Source organism: Osmerus eperlanus, chromosome 23 (genome assembly GCF_963692335.1).
Source record: "Osmerus eperlanus chromosome 23, fOsmEpe2.1, whole genome shotgun sequence".
Lineage (NCBI taxonomy): Eukaryota > Metazoa > Chordata > Actinopteri > Osmeriformes > Osmeridae > Osmerus > Osmerus eperlanus.
The window spans coordinates 6244397-6263770 of NC_085040.1; the positions used below are offsets into that span (position 1 = coordinate 6244397).

The 19374-nt window shown below is 43.4% G+C and overlaps 1 protein-coding gene across 36 annotated transcripts in view; it reads right to left on the reverse strand.

Moving 5' to 3' along the window:
• Positions 1-353: 353 nt before the first annotated feature.
• Positions 354-19374, reverse strand: part of LOC134009783 (receptor-type tyrosine-protein phosphatase delta-like) — a 209177-nt gene continuing 190156 nt past the window's right edge. For all 36 annotated transcript variants that reach the window (XM_062449460.1, XM_062449458.1, XM_062449453.1 and 33 more), the window contains 11 exons: positions 18952-19075; positions 15864-16039; positions 13893-14012; positions 13621-13775; positions 7986-8271; positions 6495-6673; positions 5963-6089; positions 5739-5864; positions 4724-4878; positions 3920-4055; positions 354-3248 (listed from right to left, as the gene is read on the reverse strand). In XM_062449460.1, coding sequence (XP_062305444.1) covers positions 3180-3248; positions 3920-4055; positions 4724-4878; positions 5739-5864; positions 5963-6089; positions 6495-6673; positions 7986-8271; positions 13621-13775; positions 13893-14012; positions 15864-16039; positions 18952-19075 — 1653 coding nt within the window. In that variant the 3' untranslated portion in view covers positions 354-3179. The remainder of the gene's footprint in view (positions 3249-3919; positions 4056-4723; positions 4879-5738; positions 5865-5962; positions 6090-6494; positions 6674-7985; positions 8272-13620; positions 13776-13892; positions 14013-15863; positions 16040-18951; positions 19076-19374) is intronic.

Sequence of the window (19374 nt, forward strand, 5' to 3'; positions counted from 1 at the left end):
GATATTATTTCTGACCCAGCAAGTGGAAGGTATAACTGCCTCATCAGTCTTTCAAAGTCAATGACAAGTGAAAGAAAAAAGGGACACTATGGTGCATAACACTGAAATTTTTTAATAGAATTCATTTATAACAAATGGAACTTGTGTCAGCAAAGAACTGATTTTCATACAGACTTCTTTCGCCACCAATGTAACCTAAGTAAGAAAATAAAAAGCACCCCTTTCATTCAGAAAAAAAACAGTTTACGCTTACTAATCAGAGGTAATTGTATGATTTCTTTTAACAAGCCTTTTTTTTTTTTTTTACAATTTCATTAATTAATTTCAGTCTATGCATCCAGACGAGAGATAGATAGAGAGCAGAGAACACGTTTATTTCTGTAATGACACTCCAAGCTTGAATGGCGAAGCCACGATAACAGATGGTTGGGACAGATTTCAGAACTCGTCTGTTTGAGTAATCATGGCACCAGAATGGATGCTCTTTTTCGCACAAACTTTTTTTTGTCTTTTTAAAGTTGATACCTTTTTGTGTTATTTACATACACACAAAGTGAACGATTAAGGAGATTCTTACAGATGGGTTCAAGTAATATATTATTGGGTTTAGAATCAATAGGGCAGTGCATAGTACAAAGATATAGAAAGTGCAAATCTTCCTACTAGGCCAACTGTGGCCACTCTGCAATGTTTCTCCATGCATGTGAAAAAAAAGAGATTAAATGGGAAAACAAATATTGTGAAGTCAGTTAATGAACACAGACTGCTGAACTAAATACAAAAGTGGCATTTGCCACAGTGAGATTAAATAATAGCACTTTATACCTTAATGTTATGAAAAAGGAGTACAAAAAAAGGTTAGTAAGCAATGAACACAAAAAAAGGACAAAACAAAGATTTAGCTGCTTGAAATAACAAGGGAAAGAAAGCTCCTGGAATGCACATCCACAAAGCTGAAAGAGCCAGGGTAAATAGGTGTCCGAAATATAGACTCGTTGTTAGATACTGCACTGAAAACTGCACTTAACTGTTATGGTTTCTATATCAATAGTGGCCGCACCAATTACTTTGGAGTGGCCAGTAGAGTATCACAGATCTCGAAGTGTGTTGGTCAATAATTGTGTGTTTAATGCATTATGCTGCAACTTTGTAGTCGTGAGTTTAGACATCATGCACACCTTTAGCCAGAATTGGTTCTGATAGCAAATGTATATGCAGTTTTTTAAAATATCTCTAAATGTCTGTGTCTTTGAAATTGATACACAGGAAAAGAAACCTATGGAAGGGATGGTAATTAATCTCTAACATAGAAATTGTTTCATGCTATGCTATTGAATTTGTGTGAAGGTTGAGAATTACATGGAAGTTTTTTTTTTACCTCAGCCACAATAAGGCCACATTAAATGAAAAGAGGAGCATTGCAATGTAAGGATTTGCATATATAATCTCATAATGTAACAAATGAATACTTCTGGTGAAGAAAATTAAATACAGTAATACTATATTCATGGTCTACTCAAAATAATACATTATGTTAAATGAATATTATAAAAACAGGCATAAATATAAGGCACTCTAAATGCAAAATGATAACATGTTAAGTGTTTCAAAACCTCAAAAAAGGGATGTCTTTGTACCTTGCCCTATTGTATGGAACGATGCTTAAGCGACCTGCTGTATGAAACTATAGACTGTATGAGTGTATCTATATGCACTGTTGATGTTTTGAGTGATACTTGACATTCCCACTTCAACACCTCACTCAGAGAACAACACTGTCATGACTTAACAAGGTACCCACATGAACCCTATCTATAATACACCTATTTATTGCACAAGAAAAGATGCACCGAATCAGAATACGATTTTGTCCTACTGATGTGCATTCCAGTGAAAAATCTCTTCATTTCCCCCACAGCACAGAAATCTCAACATGGAAGCTTTCATGTACCATCCATTCATATATAATCATTAATTATGTACTTTATACCAATACATTTATAATATATGTTATATTAATACTTTCATTTATATATACTTTATATGTTAATCTTCTATTTTATCAAACATAATCATGTATAGCTAATTCATCAGGGTCTCATCTCATTATCATCATTCTAACATGGAAGAACTAAGATAATCGGTAGCAGCAACTTCATACTTTGCGCATCCCTGTTGATTCCACAAAGCCCCAGTTTTTTCCATGGGTGAACTCAAGTTATGTATGTGATCATGGACAAAAATAAAAAGAATAAAAAATAACATAAACCCTGTAACAGTCCAGAAGGTTTGCAGTTTGAATACAGGACTGCACAGTGTGCAAGAAACAAACCAAAAAGAGCAAGAATCATTGGGAGCAAAATCTCTCTGCATGATAACAGTTCTACGCTTAAAACAAAACAAAAAAACAGTACCCAATTACTTTGTATCATTTGTAAAAAAAAAAGAAAGAAAAAAAAGAAAGAATAAATTCACACGTTTCAAAAAGAAGCACATATTAGGCGTATAATAAAGTACTAAAAAACTAAATCAATAAGCTTAATCTGTTTCATATATCTTTTAACAATACCCTCCCCCATTATTGTTAAATGATGGACATTGTGACAGGAAACGGGGTTTTTAATCGTTATTACTTTAGTTTCGTCCTGTTTTCATAGTGGACCAAGCACTGGTGTCTTCTTTTTGATGGGGTGTCTGTGTGTAGTTGATTGTGGAACAGAAATATCTCTTTACAATGTGCATCAAGTTTATAGCCATTCTGTGTGCCTCCAATGCCTCTCGTAAGGGTTCATAATCATTGATGCATTACTTGTCATTTCTCTTATTGTTTGTCATGGTATCTTTTCAGTTGTTTCTTTGTGTCTTTTAGTTTTTGTGAACCATGGTGAATCCTTGAAGCAACAGAAAAAAATAATCCCATTGGATGCTTCAACAGTCTGGATCCCCTTGTCACCCTCTGTCCCAGGGTGAGGTCTATGGGTTTGGGAAATAATTGGTCCTCCTGGAATCATCGTAAATATTTTTTTTGACATTTCGTGTCTCACATCCAACACTTAAATGAGTCATTAGCTAGGAGTTTAGAAGTACTTTCTCAAGCAGGAAATTATGGCTCAGTAGAGAGGCTCGCTGGGGTTCATACTGCCAAAGGGCCCTCTGCTTTTCCTTCTGTCAAGGGACTTCTACGTTGCATAGTGATCAAAGCTTCCCAGGTATTCCAAACCAGCTCTGTAACAGAACTGGTATTGATCCTGTGGAGAAAGAAATGTGGGTCACATTGCCTCCTCATCAGTATATCACTGTAGTCTTTTCTCACTATCTATATGCATTAATACTGGCTGTCTCAATGTATTCTTTTGAGTACAAAAAAACAAACACAAAATGTCTTCCACTGGTCTCTGTTCTATTGTTTTTCAAATTTCATTATAATTTTTTTTGTATTTGCTTCGGTTCTGAAATTAGACAAATGGATTTCATAACCCAACAGGGCAGAACACTGCTGTTCTAAGCAATTTCAGCAAGTTAGTTGAAAGCTTTTGTTAGCCTCTCATATTGATCTAAGTGTAGTTTCTCAACTTTTAAGATGAGGGTGGCAAGTGGGATACTTTAATGAATGACAACAGAAAGACGCAATGTTTTGATTTGACAACATGGAGGTCAGAGTGGCAGGTATGAGTGGAAGGCCAGCTCAGAAACTCGAGAGTTGTTCTTTAATTATATTTTTTATGTATTTCTCAGGCAACAGATACAATGAAGAGAGACAAGAAATTTAAGGGAGAGAGAGAGGAGGACATGCAGGAAAAAAGCTTCCCTCCAGGAGCATTTTTGAAGGCCTGGACTCATCATGGAATGAGGAGCCTCAGTAAGTCAGGAAGTAAACAATCTATGAAGTAACCTATCTATGAGTCGCTGTAAATCTCACCTCTGTCTGCACCATGGCCGGCCTCTGTGTCCGGAGCATTTTCACCGTCTGGAAGATGTCCACCACACCCTCGTACCTCATCCTTTCCAAGACAATGCTAAGGGTGATGAAAACTCCGGTTCTACCCACACCCGCACTGGGAGAAAAAAACAAGTCATCAAAATGCTGTTAGTTAGCAGCCACACCACAACCCAGTGTAGACTTATTAACAGTTGTTTTTCCTTGTTCATCTTCACTGCTCCCCCCCCCCCCCCCCAACACACGCCAATTTCCATTCACTGATGATTTACACCAGATAAGCACTAGGCAATGTTCATTTAAAGTCTGGATATATTTCTCATCTCTGAAGGATCAAAGCAAAGCTTGTAGTATTGTTTCCACTACAAAGAAAGCTTAATGCTTTAAGTGTCCTTGGGGGCTCAAAAGGAAAGTGTGCTCTGACATCTCATGCATTGCTCCTAAGCTGTTTGAACTCACTACCATCCGAAATGCTCCTTCGCCTGGCCATTTTAAAAATGAGCTTAAAACGTACCTTTTTAATTAGGTTTTTAATTGTGTCTGTTCTTAATGTTATTGTATTTTATGTTTAATTATTGTATTTTTTACCATACTGTAGCAGCAAGAAAGGCACATTTCAATTAAAATGTATTATTATCATTATTGTTATTATTATATCTTAATACTATTACATTTGAGTTATTTTGTAGAACCTTCTATCCCAAACTACGTAATAGCTTACCATTTTATTTCTTTACTTATGCTCACATTGAAAACAAGCTGTCATCTTAGAGTTCAGCTACTTACCTACAATGGACTGAAATAGGCCCGTCTTGGCCAAACTGCTCTTTCGTTTTATGCACTTGGCCGATGAAATCAATGAAGCCCTCTCCCGATTTTGGCACTCCTTGCTCAGGCCAGTCTGTAAACTGAAACTGCCTCACCGTCCTTGACTGTCCGTCCTGTGAGACGGAAAGAGGCACCCAGAAACAGAGAGAGACTGTGAAGAGGACTTAAACACGACGTCAGAAGGCAAAGTACGAGCAAGGATGTCAAGGCAGCCCGACAGAAGGTCCACGACAGCTCTTTCCGGAACTATCGTCAAACTCTCACATAACAACTCTGGTGTTTCTCAGTCAGACGTATCAGCGTCTCAGGAGAATGGGGGAGCAAAAGGCACATGGTTTAAAGCGCCAGAGAAAGCTGGTTTGTTGCTAAAGATATCCGTCGTTTCACCTGAATGTATTAATACATGAATACTAACGACGTGAATTCCTTTGATGTGCTGCGTGTGCCAGGCTGTTGAAGAGCTGGTCTTTGAGGGGGTGCATTACTTAAGTGATATTGTATCCCCTTGATAAGGGAAGCAATCCCACTGAGGAACCAGGGTAACCCACACTACAAAGGAGAAGCCTGCGCCATTTATCGGCGTAAGCCTTTGATGGAATTAAGCCTTTCGGTTAGCCCAGCGCCGCCGGCGTCAATTTTGTTTTTACACATTGACATGTGTCATAATTCTCTCCAATATATGCAAATGCATATGTTTATCCCAGTTCGCCATGCACAATTATTGGATTTTCGGCCTAGATGTTGGTTCAGGAGCTAGTGCGTGGTCAACAGACGGATTTGCCAACTATTGCTGTCGACGCCGTCAATCATCACTTAAAAAATCAACTGGATTTTGGCTCCAAAAAATTGAGTTACGATTTACGAGATTTCCAAGATTCATAATGTAAACAGAAGAGGGAATTTGGAACCAACACTGGCGCCGTCAAATGTAGACGCCGCCAGTTCATTCAGGGAACCGGCGTTCTGTACTTACTCTGGCGTCAGTCACTTTGAACTCCCTCAGGATGTACTGGGGCATGTTGTACTCAGCCATGGGGTCCACCACAAAGTACTGGTATCTGGCCGACCTCTCTGCTGGCCAGTACTGGTGGCACTTTTCCTGCAGTGGAAAAAAGGAGGCAAAAGTCAGACAAACGTTTTCATCCACAGCGCTGCTACGTCCACAGAGGGGCCACGACTGGCGGCTGCTCGTCGTACCCTGCCCATCTCTCGGAGCTTGGTCAGCATGACCACGATGGTGGAGTTGTGTTCCCAGAGCATCCTCCAGAAGTCCTCTGTGGTCTCGGCCAGGGGCCCTTGTGTGGCGATGTAGGCTTTCTGTTGCCTGTAGGAATGAGAACAAAACGGATGAAAAGAGCTTCCTGATTGCGTATGTCACTTTCACATTTACATGTAGTCATTTAACAGACGCTCTTATCCAGAGCGACTTACAGTAAGTACAGGGACATTCCCCCCAAGGCAAGTAAGGTGAAGTGCCTTGCCTAAGGACATAATGTCACTTGCACGGTCAGAATCGAACCGGCAACCTTCTGATTAATAGCCCGATTCCCTAAACGCTCAGCCATCTGTCCCCCCCTTTTACTCTTCCCTTTGAAAACGATGAAATGTTTTGTCATCAAACGATAGGCTATGGTATGTGTGAGATGCCCCAGTTATGGAATTCTCCAGAATACAGTATATACAGTCCAATTGTTTTTCTGGTCATTCGGCAGACAGAATCAAGGATCACCTGTATCCATCAATGAAGCTGGCGTTGATGTAGTCTGAGCCTTCCACACCTCGGATGGGCTGGAGACACACCCGCGTCGACTCGTATGGCATAATGTTGACAAGGCGGTTCTTGAACTTGTTGCAGGGGAGATTGGCACTGATGAATCGCGACGTGTGGGCTTTAGTGTTGGCTAGGCGCTGTTGAGGGAGCGATAAGAGAGTTAGGGTGGAGTGAATGCCGCTGGCCCTTTCTTTCCCGCATCTGCCACCCAGCGCTTGACATTAAAAGAGAAGGCTTGTGTAAAATAAAGATGTAAAAGCTATTAATAATATCATGGTAGCGCCGCAGTGGGGGGAGGCCTGCACGGGATTATGGTCCTGAGCTGCCAAATATTCTGAGTAAAAAATATATAAATTCCATCCTGTTTACTACTTCTGTGGTTACATATTTCATATTAGCGTTAAGTATGCAGAGGGGAACCAAGGGGATTATTGTCTGTGCTCAGCCCTTGCAGAAAGAAAGAAAAAAAAGAAAAGAAAAGCCATGCGTTATGATGAAAAGGGAAAATGGATGCTGGATGGAGCCTGGAGTGGACAGGAGAGCAGGTAATCTAACCTGTTTATCATCTCTTAGTGGTATCAGCATCCATCACTGAACGGGGGAGGAGGTGCGTGACGAGCCGTGCATGCAGCTCTTCTACATCACCGCTCATTGAACATGCAGGCTGGGTTTCAAAGCCCCCTTTGGCAGGAGGCCTCGTCTCGAGGTGGTGGTGGAGGGTGGAGTGTGGGGCTGTGTTTAGCATTTGCTGTAAAACTAGCTCGCTTTCCTTTCTTTTTTTTTCTTTTTTTTACGGAAGGGAAGGAAGGAGTTGGGAAAGGGGAGAGCCCAGGGAAGGGGGCATTTAACCCATGTCGGGTTGCAACAGAGGGCTGCTAACTGGAATGGCAGGACGACCACAGGCCCCAGGCTGTCTCGCTAGGCTGATGGGAACTGGAAACAACGTCTGGAGGGGGGGACTGAGATTGGCCAATCAATGACGCCAGGGCCTTTATGTGACTTGGGTTGGGGGGCGACCTACGTTATGAAGAAGGGGCCGAATGAATTTACTTGAAACCATATCTAACCACAAATCTAACTTTGAGTAAAAAGCAAAAAAAAGAAAAGATAGTTGCTGCAAGCCTTCCCAGGCCAACTTGGAGGCATAAAGATACTGACTCACAATTCTGTTCCTCGTTATTTATTTTAACAGGGTAATTTCCTCCTCATTCCCAATGCTCCCTCCTGCCCCCAAGCAGACAGAGCAGCACACACAGTTCTACAGGGAGCAGTTGAGCTATGCAGCACGAGCCCTAGGCGTCCCCCAAGACTCCATGAACTGGAGATCACTTATACCTAAATAACTACCCCATTCGATCCATAGAGGAGCTCCGATGGCGGGACCCTACCAAACTGGGCTGAACACGAATCACCCTCGCGGCCCGACCCCCGACCCCGACCCTTTCTCACCTTAAACTCCAGCTCCATTCCCGTGACGTTCTCCCCGCCCTCGACCTGCGTCAGCTTCTGGATGTAGGCGAAGAGGTTCCGGGCGGGCACCTCGGTGGTGCCGCAGGTCACGGCCTCCTGGAGGGCGTCGTGGATGAAGACGTACTGGTCCTCCGTCTGCACCATGTAGTTGCGCTGCGCGCGCATCAGCGTCACGTGGCCGTAGATGTCGGCCGTCTTCTCGTGCTTGATGCGCTCCAGCATGGCGTCGATCACGATGAAGCAGCCCGTGCGGCCCACGCCGGCGCTGCGGAGGCACGCGCGGGGAGAGAGGGAGGAGGAAGGGTCTGTTAGAGGGCGGATCACAAGCGGCTGGCTTCTCTCGTTCCAAGTCTGCTCTCGAGCGGGCTTTCGCGTTCGTGGTTGAAAAGCAACGCAAGACTGGAAGGTTGGATTCAAACCTGACAATGAGTTTGAGCAAATGACTAAAATGATTGATTTGTATTTATTATATACTGCCACACCTGACCTATGACCCCATCACCACTATCCATATTCCACTATGTACCGTGTAAGCTCTTCACCTGTCACACTGTTTGCTGTTAAGTGATGGAGGTGAAAGGCAGGTTACAGGCACCACGGCTAGCCCCCCACCACCGCCCAGGAAGAGGTGAGAGTGAGTGGGGGGTGTCCCCGTCCAAAGGTTTCCGCTGCAGGGATGACCGTTTGGCTTTGAGCTTAATCAAATCTGAAGAGCTGCAGTAAAGGCGAGGTTCTGGTCACGGTGGGCTCTCTGCTGGCACTGCATTCCCTCCCTCTACCCCCTGCCTGTCCCCTTCAGTCCATCTGAGCTAATCACTCGCTCAGCCGGGCCATTTAACCTCTATCTGGAACCCTCAGAAGCCCCTCACCACAACAGTGCCGCACACACATTTTGTGTGTGCGAGTGTGTGACTTTGAGAGCTCTGCAAATTTGTTGGACAACTTCTGAGAAGTGCAGCTGACTTCAATTACTACCATTAGATTAGCGCTCTCTGCTAAAATGGCATAATGGCTTTTGAGGAGGCGCTGAAAGGCCGGTCTCTTCATTAAGACTCCCGTTGGAGAATTTTTACATTAGTGCCGATGAATAAAGAGTGCTTCGAAAAGCCAGAGACAAAAAAAAACATTATCTTTAAACTGTTTGGAGGTCTGACAGGAACACATGCAGCATAAACATACACATAATGCATAGCTCAGTAAAAGATTGCACAGAAGCAGGTTTCAAAACCAATACATCCCCCCCCTGCCGTAGGAGTTATGACAGCAACACGCTTCAACACATCAATTCATCGCCATCCAAACTTTCATTGTGAAGTTCAGTTTTTCACTCTGTTTCACTCAGCTGCATTAGTGAGGTTCAAACTCCTGTCTGTCTGCCTGACAGTTTGTCTTCCGGAGTCGAGCATTGACAAGACAGTCCTTGCGCTCCGCGCTCTAAAGTAAATAGGTTATTCAATCCATTAAGCTGACGTGACTACGAGGTCTGTGCCTCGCTCCCCTGCATTCTTCTCCTGAAAGAGCATTTGTTTTTCAATTTATACCTCAGTAAAAATACAAAAAAAGAATAGGGAGGGCAAGAAAAACTCAAGAGGGAGGAGAGTTGGTCCCCGGGGCCTCTGTCTGGTTAATGTGCCATGCTGCTTTGGAACTGTGTGAGGAGGGGAAATTAAGACACATGGCTGTTCGCTAAAAACAAATCATTATATAGTTTGCATTTAAATGTTTGGTGGTAGCTGATTGATTTTGTGATTTACTCTTATGCTGGCTTTTGGCTCGAGGTTGAGGAAATTACCATATTCACGTCCATTTCTGGATCACTTACAGGGCATAGTGTATTTGTGTGTGTGTGTGTGTTTAAGTTGGTGTGTGTGTATAGGAATGAGCACTGTGAGAAAGCATCTCAGGCATATTTGGAGAGTGAATCACTTCCAAGCCTAGGAGCGCCTCTGAGCACAGGGGAAAACAAAGAGGTGGAAAGACGGTTCTCCCCCGTGCGCCAGCTGTTTCCAATCCGTAACCGATTTTACAGTCCGAGTCCCAGGCGCAGGAGAGTGATGACCTGCGAGAGAACAAGTGACAGAGTGACAGCGCTGAGCTGGAGGGATGGCGGGGTGGACGGAAAAGATAGAGGAGAGGCAGGCTTTGTTGGCGTGGGGTGGGTGACATAGCAAGTTGGCTTGCTCCCCCCCCCCCCCCCCCCCGTTATCTGTGAGAATGTGGGGGGAGGGGGGGGGGGTGTCTGTGTGAGTTTGGCAGTCGAGGGGCTGGTGGACTTAGCCTGCTAACGACCTGACAATGGCTGCTCTGACAGCCACGGCCAGCTGCTTGGGACGTCGGTGGACATTAGCATCAGGCTAACGTGTATGCTGGAGTTTGGGGAATAGACGGGGGAGAATTACACGGTAAGATACAGCTGCAACCCGCCTTAAGTAGATAAAGCTTGGACAGCGGTAAAAGCAATTACAAGTGTATTGTTACCAAATGTATTTCTGTCAGGCAACCTCTCAAGCCACCCTCTCACGCATTAAACACACACACACAAACCCCCAAAGTACAGTACCAACTTGCACACCCGCCCGGCTCATTGAATCCCTGATAATGATGACATTTAGACATATAATTATTTTCATTGCGAGTTTGACAATTGTGTCCTTTTATTCAACTGTATTTTTGCCTGTCTTTCGGGCACAATAGCAATGATTGGGCATCATCGTTGAACCCTTCTATACGCTCATACAACTGGGGGTGTGTGGGGGGGTGAGGCTTCCTTGGATGTTTCCTGTAACACTTGTGTGTCTGCCTGTCAGACACTGTCTAACCTTCGTCCTGCATTGTGGGAGTGTAGACAGGAAATCCTTGCGAGGTGACCGGGGCGTGGGACGTGGGTTAATGTAGGCAGGGCCTCCTCACTGTGCAGCGGAGCCAGGGAGGGCGGTTAAAAACAGGACCTCCGACATCCCGCGGATAGCGAGGTTTGCGTTGCTGTGGAATGATGGCTGGTCTTCTCTCCTTTTTCAAAAGCGATCCCTCCTCTCGTGCCCACGTCTACAGCTGCACTGCTCAGACATGCAGCGTCTTGATCGGTCAACCACAGGCCTTGACGATGAGGGAAACATCCATGTTGTCTATCCAAACAAGGGACAAGGGGATGCGGCAAAAATGGCAGAAATTACGTTTTCTCAACGTCAAAGCTCGCCATGGTTGAAGCGTTGACGTAAAGTAGCGAGGGGCCATCCAAGCCCAGCAAACTCATCGATCTCTTTGCGAGTGAATGGAGCCTGTGGAAGATTTTAAATCTTCCACAATCCATTGGAACGACCTGTGTGACACAGGACCAAGAGTTGCACCTTTTTCCCTTTGAGCGGAGGAGAAGGCCCGTGATCCCGGTGACATTCAATCATGTCAGAGGGACTTCCGCTGAGCACTCATAACGCCTGGGTAGACCTGTCCCCAATAGAATCCCTGCAGCATGCGACCCGGGGTTAGAAAACGCTTGAAACTGGGAGGCCCAGGACTCAGTTTACTGCTGCGCGGTGCTGGTAGAGTTGAGTTGATGGCGATGGGGAGGGAGGAAGGGTCGCTTTTACAATATACTGCCTCCCCCGTTTAAGAAAAGATGACCTCACCTTGCAAAAAGTTCTACGAGTGGGAACACATGAATGTATTTTTAATAACATCCGTCTTCACTGCTCCTGAGGGGAGAACTTGGCAGACCTCCACCTTGACCGGGCTTGGGAGAGTCTGCACGTGCAACATAAACTACTCTGTTGAAACATGGGGATCGTTTACAGTCATCCGAAGCTGGAAGATATTTACGTTTTTTTTTAACATGCTTTGTTGAGGGTTAGGAAAGCTTTTATTTGGGCAACAAGATTTAGGTGTACCAGAAACTACACGGAAATTCACTCCTGATCAACTTAAGTCTACAGTTTTTGGGGAGAAATCCTTGACCTAGTATTGACCCACGTAGGTAATGGTTTGGTTATGGTTTTGATCATGGTTCCTTGATTTTGGCGACTCTCACAGGGGGGTGGAGGACAGGGAAATGTAACAGTGGGTTTTTGTGGGACAGAAATGTGTGACGACCCTCTACTGTCAAATTCCTAATGTCCACTTTTAAAGCTTCTGTAAATTGTTTTCACTCTACGGAGTGAAAACAACGCAGTTGAATAAATATCTCTTGAGGCCCAGTCCACTTTGGTCTGACCATGCCAAATTAATTCCGCTCCCTGAACTCCAGTGGCCGTTACAAATGACAAGTGTGTACGCGTGTGTGGGAGTGTAGCAGAATGTGAGTGTCTCAATTCAAAATCTAAATGTCTGCTACTGTGTTTAGGTACATTACATTCCAATAGATGGAATGAGTCTTTCCTCTCTTTTAAAAATAACAGGTAACCCTCAACCCCACAGTTTGTTTTTTGGTTTATTTGAGTAATTTGTGACTTGTTTTGCATAGTTACCAAAGAAAACAGCCTTGTTTAAGTCTCCATGCCACACTTTCGACAAATAATAGCTTGACCAACTAGTTATTGAAATGCTCTGGAGACTGCAGTCTACATTGCAGTTAATGAAGCAGGACACATTTATTTGTATCTTTTTAAACAGACAACTTTGAAGTTAACTTTCCAATGTTGTGAAGGAAACTGCAGTACAAAAACATACAAATAAAATGGCGGCCTGTCAAGACTCGTGGAGACTGTGGGAGTGTTTGGGATTTGAAGCGCAGCCCTTTATCTGATGCGGGGCAAGGAATTAAAACTCCCATCTGCAGAGTGACATTAATTCTCACATTCTGCTTCGCTGTAAAAAGTTGGGATTTTTCAATTTAAACTGATTCTCCAAGTGGCTCTAATTAACTCTGGCATGTGGTAATTTTAATTCTTCGGTAATCCCTTCTTTTTTTGTCAGTTTCCGACACAAGTTTGTATCTTCTTGTCCGCTCGCTATCTCTGCTCCTTCATATTCCCTTTCTTTCTCTCTCCGTCTTCCCCCCTCTGTTGCTCTAAAGCCTCTGATGACTTGCCTGGTTTAGAGGACCCAGACAGCTGTGTTCTTCTGCTCTTTGTGCCTCTCTGTCGGGAGTCTGGCCTACTGGAGGCGAAGAAGAAGTGTGAAGCTAGTGCTTTTCTTTTTTTGGGGGGGGACGCACCAACCTCAGGGATAAGCCGGGGCCCTTGTGCGCTGCTGATGTGCGACATGTTACAGAGGGGAGGAGGACATGTCTGTGTGCGATTGTGTGGGAGGGATGCTCAAGTTTGCTGAGGGCACTGACATAGTAATCTGTGTAGTCTGTTGTGGCAGAATACCTTCAGATCTAAAAATCCCTTTTGGTCTCAGTGGGTAGTATTTAGCTCATGTTATCTATTTTTTTTCCATATTTTTCTTCTTTCCTTTCATCTGATGGTGAGTTGAAGTGGTCTTTTCTTTATCCCTGCTTCTCTCTCTGTCATGTTTATCTTCGGCCTGTCTATATATCTTGTTTTCTGTTTCTATCATCTCTCTCTCTCTCTCTCTCTCTCTCTCTCTCTCTCTTCTCTCTCTCTCTCTCTCTCTCTCTCTGCTTGTGAGTAGCAGTCCCACAAGGGACCATCGGTATTTCCCTGCCATCGCTCACCTGCAGTGCACCACCATAGGCCCTGCGTCCGGCGGGTTGCAGGCTTTCACCCGTCTGAGGAAGGCCAGGAACGGGGTAGGGTGCTCCGGCACCCCGTGGTCCGGCCACGCAGTGAACTGGAACTGCCTCACCTCCCTCTTCTCACTGGAGCCATTCTGGATGGAAGGGAAGTTTCGGATGAATCAAATCGCCTCGAATCTGACATTCTGACGAAGCGTCAAGATGTCAAGATGTGGGCACTTTTGGGATTTGAGGAATAAAGTGCGACTTACTTTATAAAGTGCGAACGTTCTGACACAGTACGTCGCTAGCTCCACGGTGTCCAACAACGTCACCTGGATGAGACCATAGGTTTCCGTCCCTCTCGTGGGCCAGTACTGGTCACATTTCACCTGCGAGTGGCAAACCAAAAAAAGGCACATTAGACAAGGTCGAGGTTGTCTATTCTCCTTCTACAACCCTGTTTCATTTCCAGCCTCCAGTAGCTACTTAATGATCTGTTACCACAAGACGATACCATATCAGCACTCATACACATCAACGGCACAAGTCTCACTAACTTAATAAGACAAGCTAGCGCAAAAAGCATATAGGAGAAGACGGCTGCCAATTCCTCCTTATTCTGCTGACTGCTGTGATTTCACAATTGAGGAAACAGCCATTCCAAGACATTCCAATGAAGCAGACAGTGCTATTTATTAAGCCGACAGGCTCTATAATTACAATCGTAACCACGGTTTTTCCAATCACATTACAGGCACAAGTTTATTATGATTACAGTGCTTTGTTGCCCAGCGAACAGCCGATAAAACACTGTTCCATTACAGTATTATTGTTTTGCTGCCAAAAGGAAGCACTGTAAATGCAAAGAGGAAGTAAAAGTTCATATGCAGATGCCTTCCCTCTCCAGATATTCACTACATTAACTTATTTTCACAATCCTCTTTTTCCATTTAAAGTGAACTCACTACATCAGTCAATCAACAATGGTCTTGCCTTTCCATAAGAACAACTGTAAGAGATGCTGGTGTATCAATAATATACATTGCATAGTTTGGGATCATTTTAATATGGCATATGCTAAAGCTATTTTCTTAACATCAGGATAGCAAAATGCACTAAGACTGATTTTGCTCTCTTCCAGGGTAAAAAAACAAATGTCCTGAACAATACCTCAGTGAGGACTGTTGGTGGCAACAAAACAATGAGAATTGTGTACTCAAATGTCAAACATTAGTGCAGTTAGAGGGAAAAATACTATCTTTGTGACTACTTTTGTTTGAGATCACAACGCTATGAGCAATTCTCCTATCACATCAAATTTCTAGGGGTCCGCAAAGGACAATAACTAGTCATAACATTCTGTAAACAGCAATATATGTGACTGTAATATTAAACAGCAAAGGAAATGGACTTTAGATTTTGCATCCACAGGCAACACCATGACTGGAATGTACTTTCCGGTGCAACTGATTGGAGTGTTCTCACAATGCAACTTGTCTAAGGGCCTTTATCAGGGACATACATATAAGTGATCGGGGAGACTTGTGGAGACCATGCAATATTTGTGTTACCAAACCATCTACACTTTTGTGCAAAGAATTCGGCAAGGTGACTTTTACCCATTCTTAATAACCTGGAATGAGCGGCACATTTCATTTGCGTCAGGTTTGGTCCATGTGTTGAATGATACCGACTTAAGGAAACTCAAAGCGAAACATTCCAGTGACGGTGTAAAGCGGTGCTGTCAAACCGAAGTGTGCCATGCTACAGATGGACTACGCTTTAGCAGCAAAAGGTACAAACAATAAATATAGGGAAATCAGATCATGTTGTGGTGAAGGGAGAAGTGAGTGACAGATGACAGAATGGAAGATGTCTTGCCTTGGAGAAGAAATAAGAAGGCATCTGAAGGAGTATAATTTGACACAACAGACACACACACAAAGATAGGAACACAGAGTAAAGGAGATGGGGAGGTCAAGAAACACAGGTAACTGATGATGAATATGAAGGTTTTTGTGTGTTCATTGTTTTATGAATAAGGGTAGAGCCACCTGGAAAATAAGCATTTGAAATTACTCCAAACTCCCTCCTCAAATCCTTTCTGAATCTCGTCAATTTTTCGGGTAACAACTGCCGAGGTAGGATAAAGCTACATAATTGCCAAAACAAGAGCTTCGACTTGGGATTCAGGAAGACGATGCCACAAAGCCATGATGTTTCCATGGTGAGGTGCTTACCCTGGACCTCTCCTCCAGCTTGGTCATCATGACGATGTTAGCACTCCTCTGCTCCCAGATCATCCTCCAGAAGTCTCCAAACGTCTCGGGCAAGGACCCCTGCGTGGCGATGTATGCATTCTGTTTCCTGTAGCCGTCGATGTAGTTGGAGTTGATGTAATCACTCCCAGGGATACCTGATGAACACATGGTCAAAGTTTAAGAGGTCGTTAGATGTTTTTTTCATGGCCTACTGGTTACGGCTAGAACTGGGTGATGTCGGATGTCATTGGATGCAGATTTGAGTTTCAGTAACCTCATTGAACTGCAGAGTCTACTTAGTAGAGCAATTGAATCTTGAGTGGCTGAGTGTTTAATGTTTGTTTTTTGGTAATTGAATCTGGAAGTACAACACAGTGGGTAAAGAAAATAGGTAGTAGACAACTTTAGTCTTGTTTGCATGGATCAATATTGGACTCCAACCACTGTGAAGTGAATTTAGAGTCACTTAAATGTCCAGACCCCAACAGCAACACTAGTTAACTCATTGGTATTGACTGAACATTTCACATACAGGCACCAAGGTATTATTTTCTGTATTTACACAAAATGGCAGCTGAGTAGTTGAATCATAGAGTGAAACCTGCCATTATAGAGTGTTTATCGTTCAAAAAAAACATTTGGTCCACCCACGGCCATTTTCAAACAACAGATAGTGTGTTCCTTTAAGATCTGTTCCCCCCACACACCTCTCTCTAAAACCTCACACTGAGGGAAAACACAAACAACAAGAAAACTGGCAAAACAGTTTGCCCTGCTTGCCTGCCTTCCTCTCTCTCTCCTTCTCGCCTCCTTCTGCAAATGAAAGGTGCCGTGGTCTTTTCCAATCTGGAGGAAAACGACGGAGCTGACAGCTAGTCAATGCTTCTGGACTGGCAGTTTGGGGGCTCAGCACACACATGGTCTAGCAAGATAAGTCTCATCTGCATGGATGCCACGTCTCGCAGCCGCCCGCGCTCCCTCTCCCCTCCCTCCCCCCCATTTTTTTTCCCAGGTAACTTCCGCCAAAAAAAGGAAAAGAGGAAGAATTAGATATGAGTTCATTCAAAATCTCACTTTTCTCCGCCCTTATACTCCACTCTAGCGCTCTGCTCACCATGAATTTCTGTGATGGACAAGGGATAAATATAATTTAAGCCCCTGGCTTTTCAAAATTTGAAGAATGGGTGGGAAAAAAAGACATCATTATGGTTTAATGAAAACAAGAGTTTGTTTGATGGATATTTGCTAAATGGTTTCTCTGCAGACTTGTCACTCAGGATTTGTAGAAAACGCGACCATCTGCTTCCAGAACTGTAAATATATGCTCATCAAGACATAAACACAAACTGCACTTTTACAGCGCTTCTTAGAAATGAATTGGGAAACCTAGAATCGTAATGGTCATGAAAAGTCAGATGCATGACTTTGTTCATGTACAAGATTGAATAGTTATCAGTTACTTTTATGAGGCATAAAAGTAGTCCCCACTATACATTTTGCATTAGACTTCTTGAGAGATTCATCAAGGCATTTCTAACAACTGAAAATAACCAGTTTTCTGTCTAAGTTCCCTATCCATGCATAGAAGAAAAGTATATGCTTCAGAAATTGAGATGATTGGATTCTGTTTTGATCTTCCTTTTTCACTGGAATGGAACATTCTGGGCAATAGCTGTCCTATGAGTCAAGTTTGTCGACTTTACCAGTGCCTTGACCACATTAAAAAAGTCCCACAATACAAAATAGAACAATAGGAAAAAAATGTTTTCCATGGAAATTCATAACTGTTCTTTTTCCCAGGGAATTATTTTGTTATTTTGAAAGTGTAAGAAATGTATGCTCAGGTCAAATATAATCTCAAGTCTAAAGTCAGTCATGAACTCTTACTAATCATCATCAACGTCTAGAGCATAATAACGCATACATCACGTGATAAGATTAGTCAACTACAATGACACCTATAATTTTCCATAGCGCATTCAAAGCTAATAGTCACATGCCTTTGCACATAAGACGCCATACCAAGCATCGGCTGAGAAAAAGAAAAAAAATCTGAATCTTTACACCCTATAGCTTAATGAGCTACTCATAGTGAGGCCTTTCAGTCTCCACAGCCAGAACTCAATCGAAGTAAACAAATAAGTCCTGGCTGCCAAAAGGCTTTGTTAGAGCTTTAGGGGAAGTCCCCGAAGCCTGCTTGGCTGCGTGCTGTTCGGTTGCTACCACACAAAAAGCTCCAGTGTGGGTGTGCAGATGTGTTTCTGTGCCTGGCTAATGAGGTCCATCAACACTCAGCTGTGTTCTTTCTGGGAGACTGCAAAGGGACTCGACATCTTCATTTTGTCACATTAGCATCCGTTTATTAGTCAATATAGAGTGGGTGGTTGTTTACTTTCCGTTCCGTCGGTGGAAATTGTTGAATGGAAATGGTTAATAAATTAATTGGGTGTGTGCTCATTCCACATCAGACCACATCATCACTTTATATGCGGTCCATATATTTTATCCTGTGGAAGTGCCACACATACTGCAGAGACTTCAGCAGTTTTAGCTCTTTATGTCGATCACCAAAATGTTTTTTTATTTGAAAACTATTACTCTGAAAGACATTCAGGGGCCCACTTTAAACACTGTACATTTACCTGGAAATCCTTGATGGAAAACATAGTTGTGAAATAAATGTGGTGCACTTTAAAGTTGAGACTGTATGAAAGGAATGGTAAATGGAATGCATTTATATAGCGCTTTTCTACCTTAGCGGCACTCAAAGCGCTTTACAATGTTTGCCTCTCATTCACCCATTCATACTCTCACTCACACATACCGACGGCAGCGAGCTACCATGCAAGGCGCCGGCCTGCCAATCGGGAGCAACTTGGGGTTCAGAGTCTTGCTCAAGGCACATGACCTAGGAGGAGTCGGGGATCGAACCGCCAACCTTGCGATTAACAGACAACCCTCTCTACCCCCTGAGCCACAGCCGCCCCTGTATGAAAGGAACCTAATAGTGTTTGGTGCTGTGTGTTATTCCTAAAGAGTGGAATGCGGTAAAATGGCCAATGCTTACCATCGATTGCAGATAACAAGACTCTCGAATGGTCGTACGCTATCACATTAGCATAGCGGTTCTTTGGTTTGTTGACTTCCAGGTTTGAGTGTTCCCATGTAAACTGTTGCCCAGGGTCTATGGACTGAAAGAGACATGTGAATATTTATTATATCCTGATTTATTGTCATCTGTTACATTAGCTTAGCATAGGACATTCAACTGGGGCAAACTTCAACATGGTTAGCAGAAAGGTTGCATCGTTCAACACATAAATCTGCTCCGTGACACCATTTTTAAGGTTCATGTTACATGATAACTTTTCTGAATTCTTTGCTTGATACTGTAGGCTCTACACTTCACACTCAGCAACTGCTATTTTGGACATTTCCAAAGCGTCAAGGGATATTTTAGCATGCTGCGTGACAGACATTTTGTGTAAGT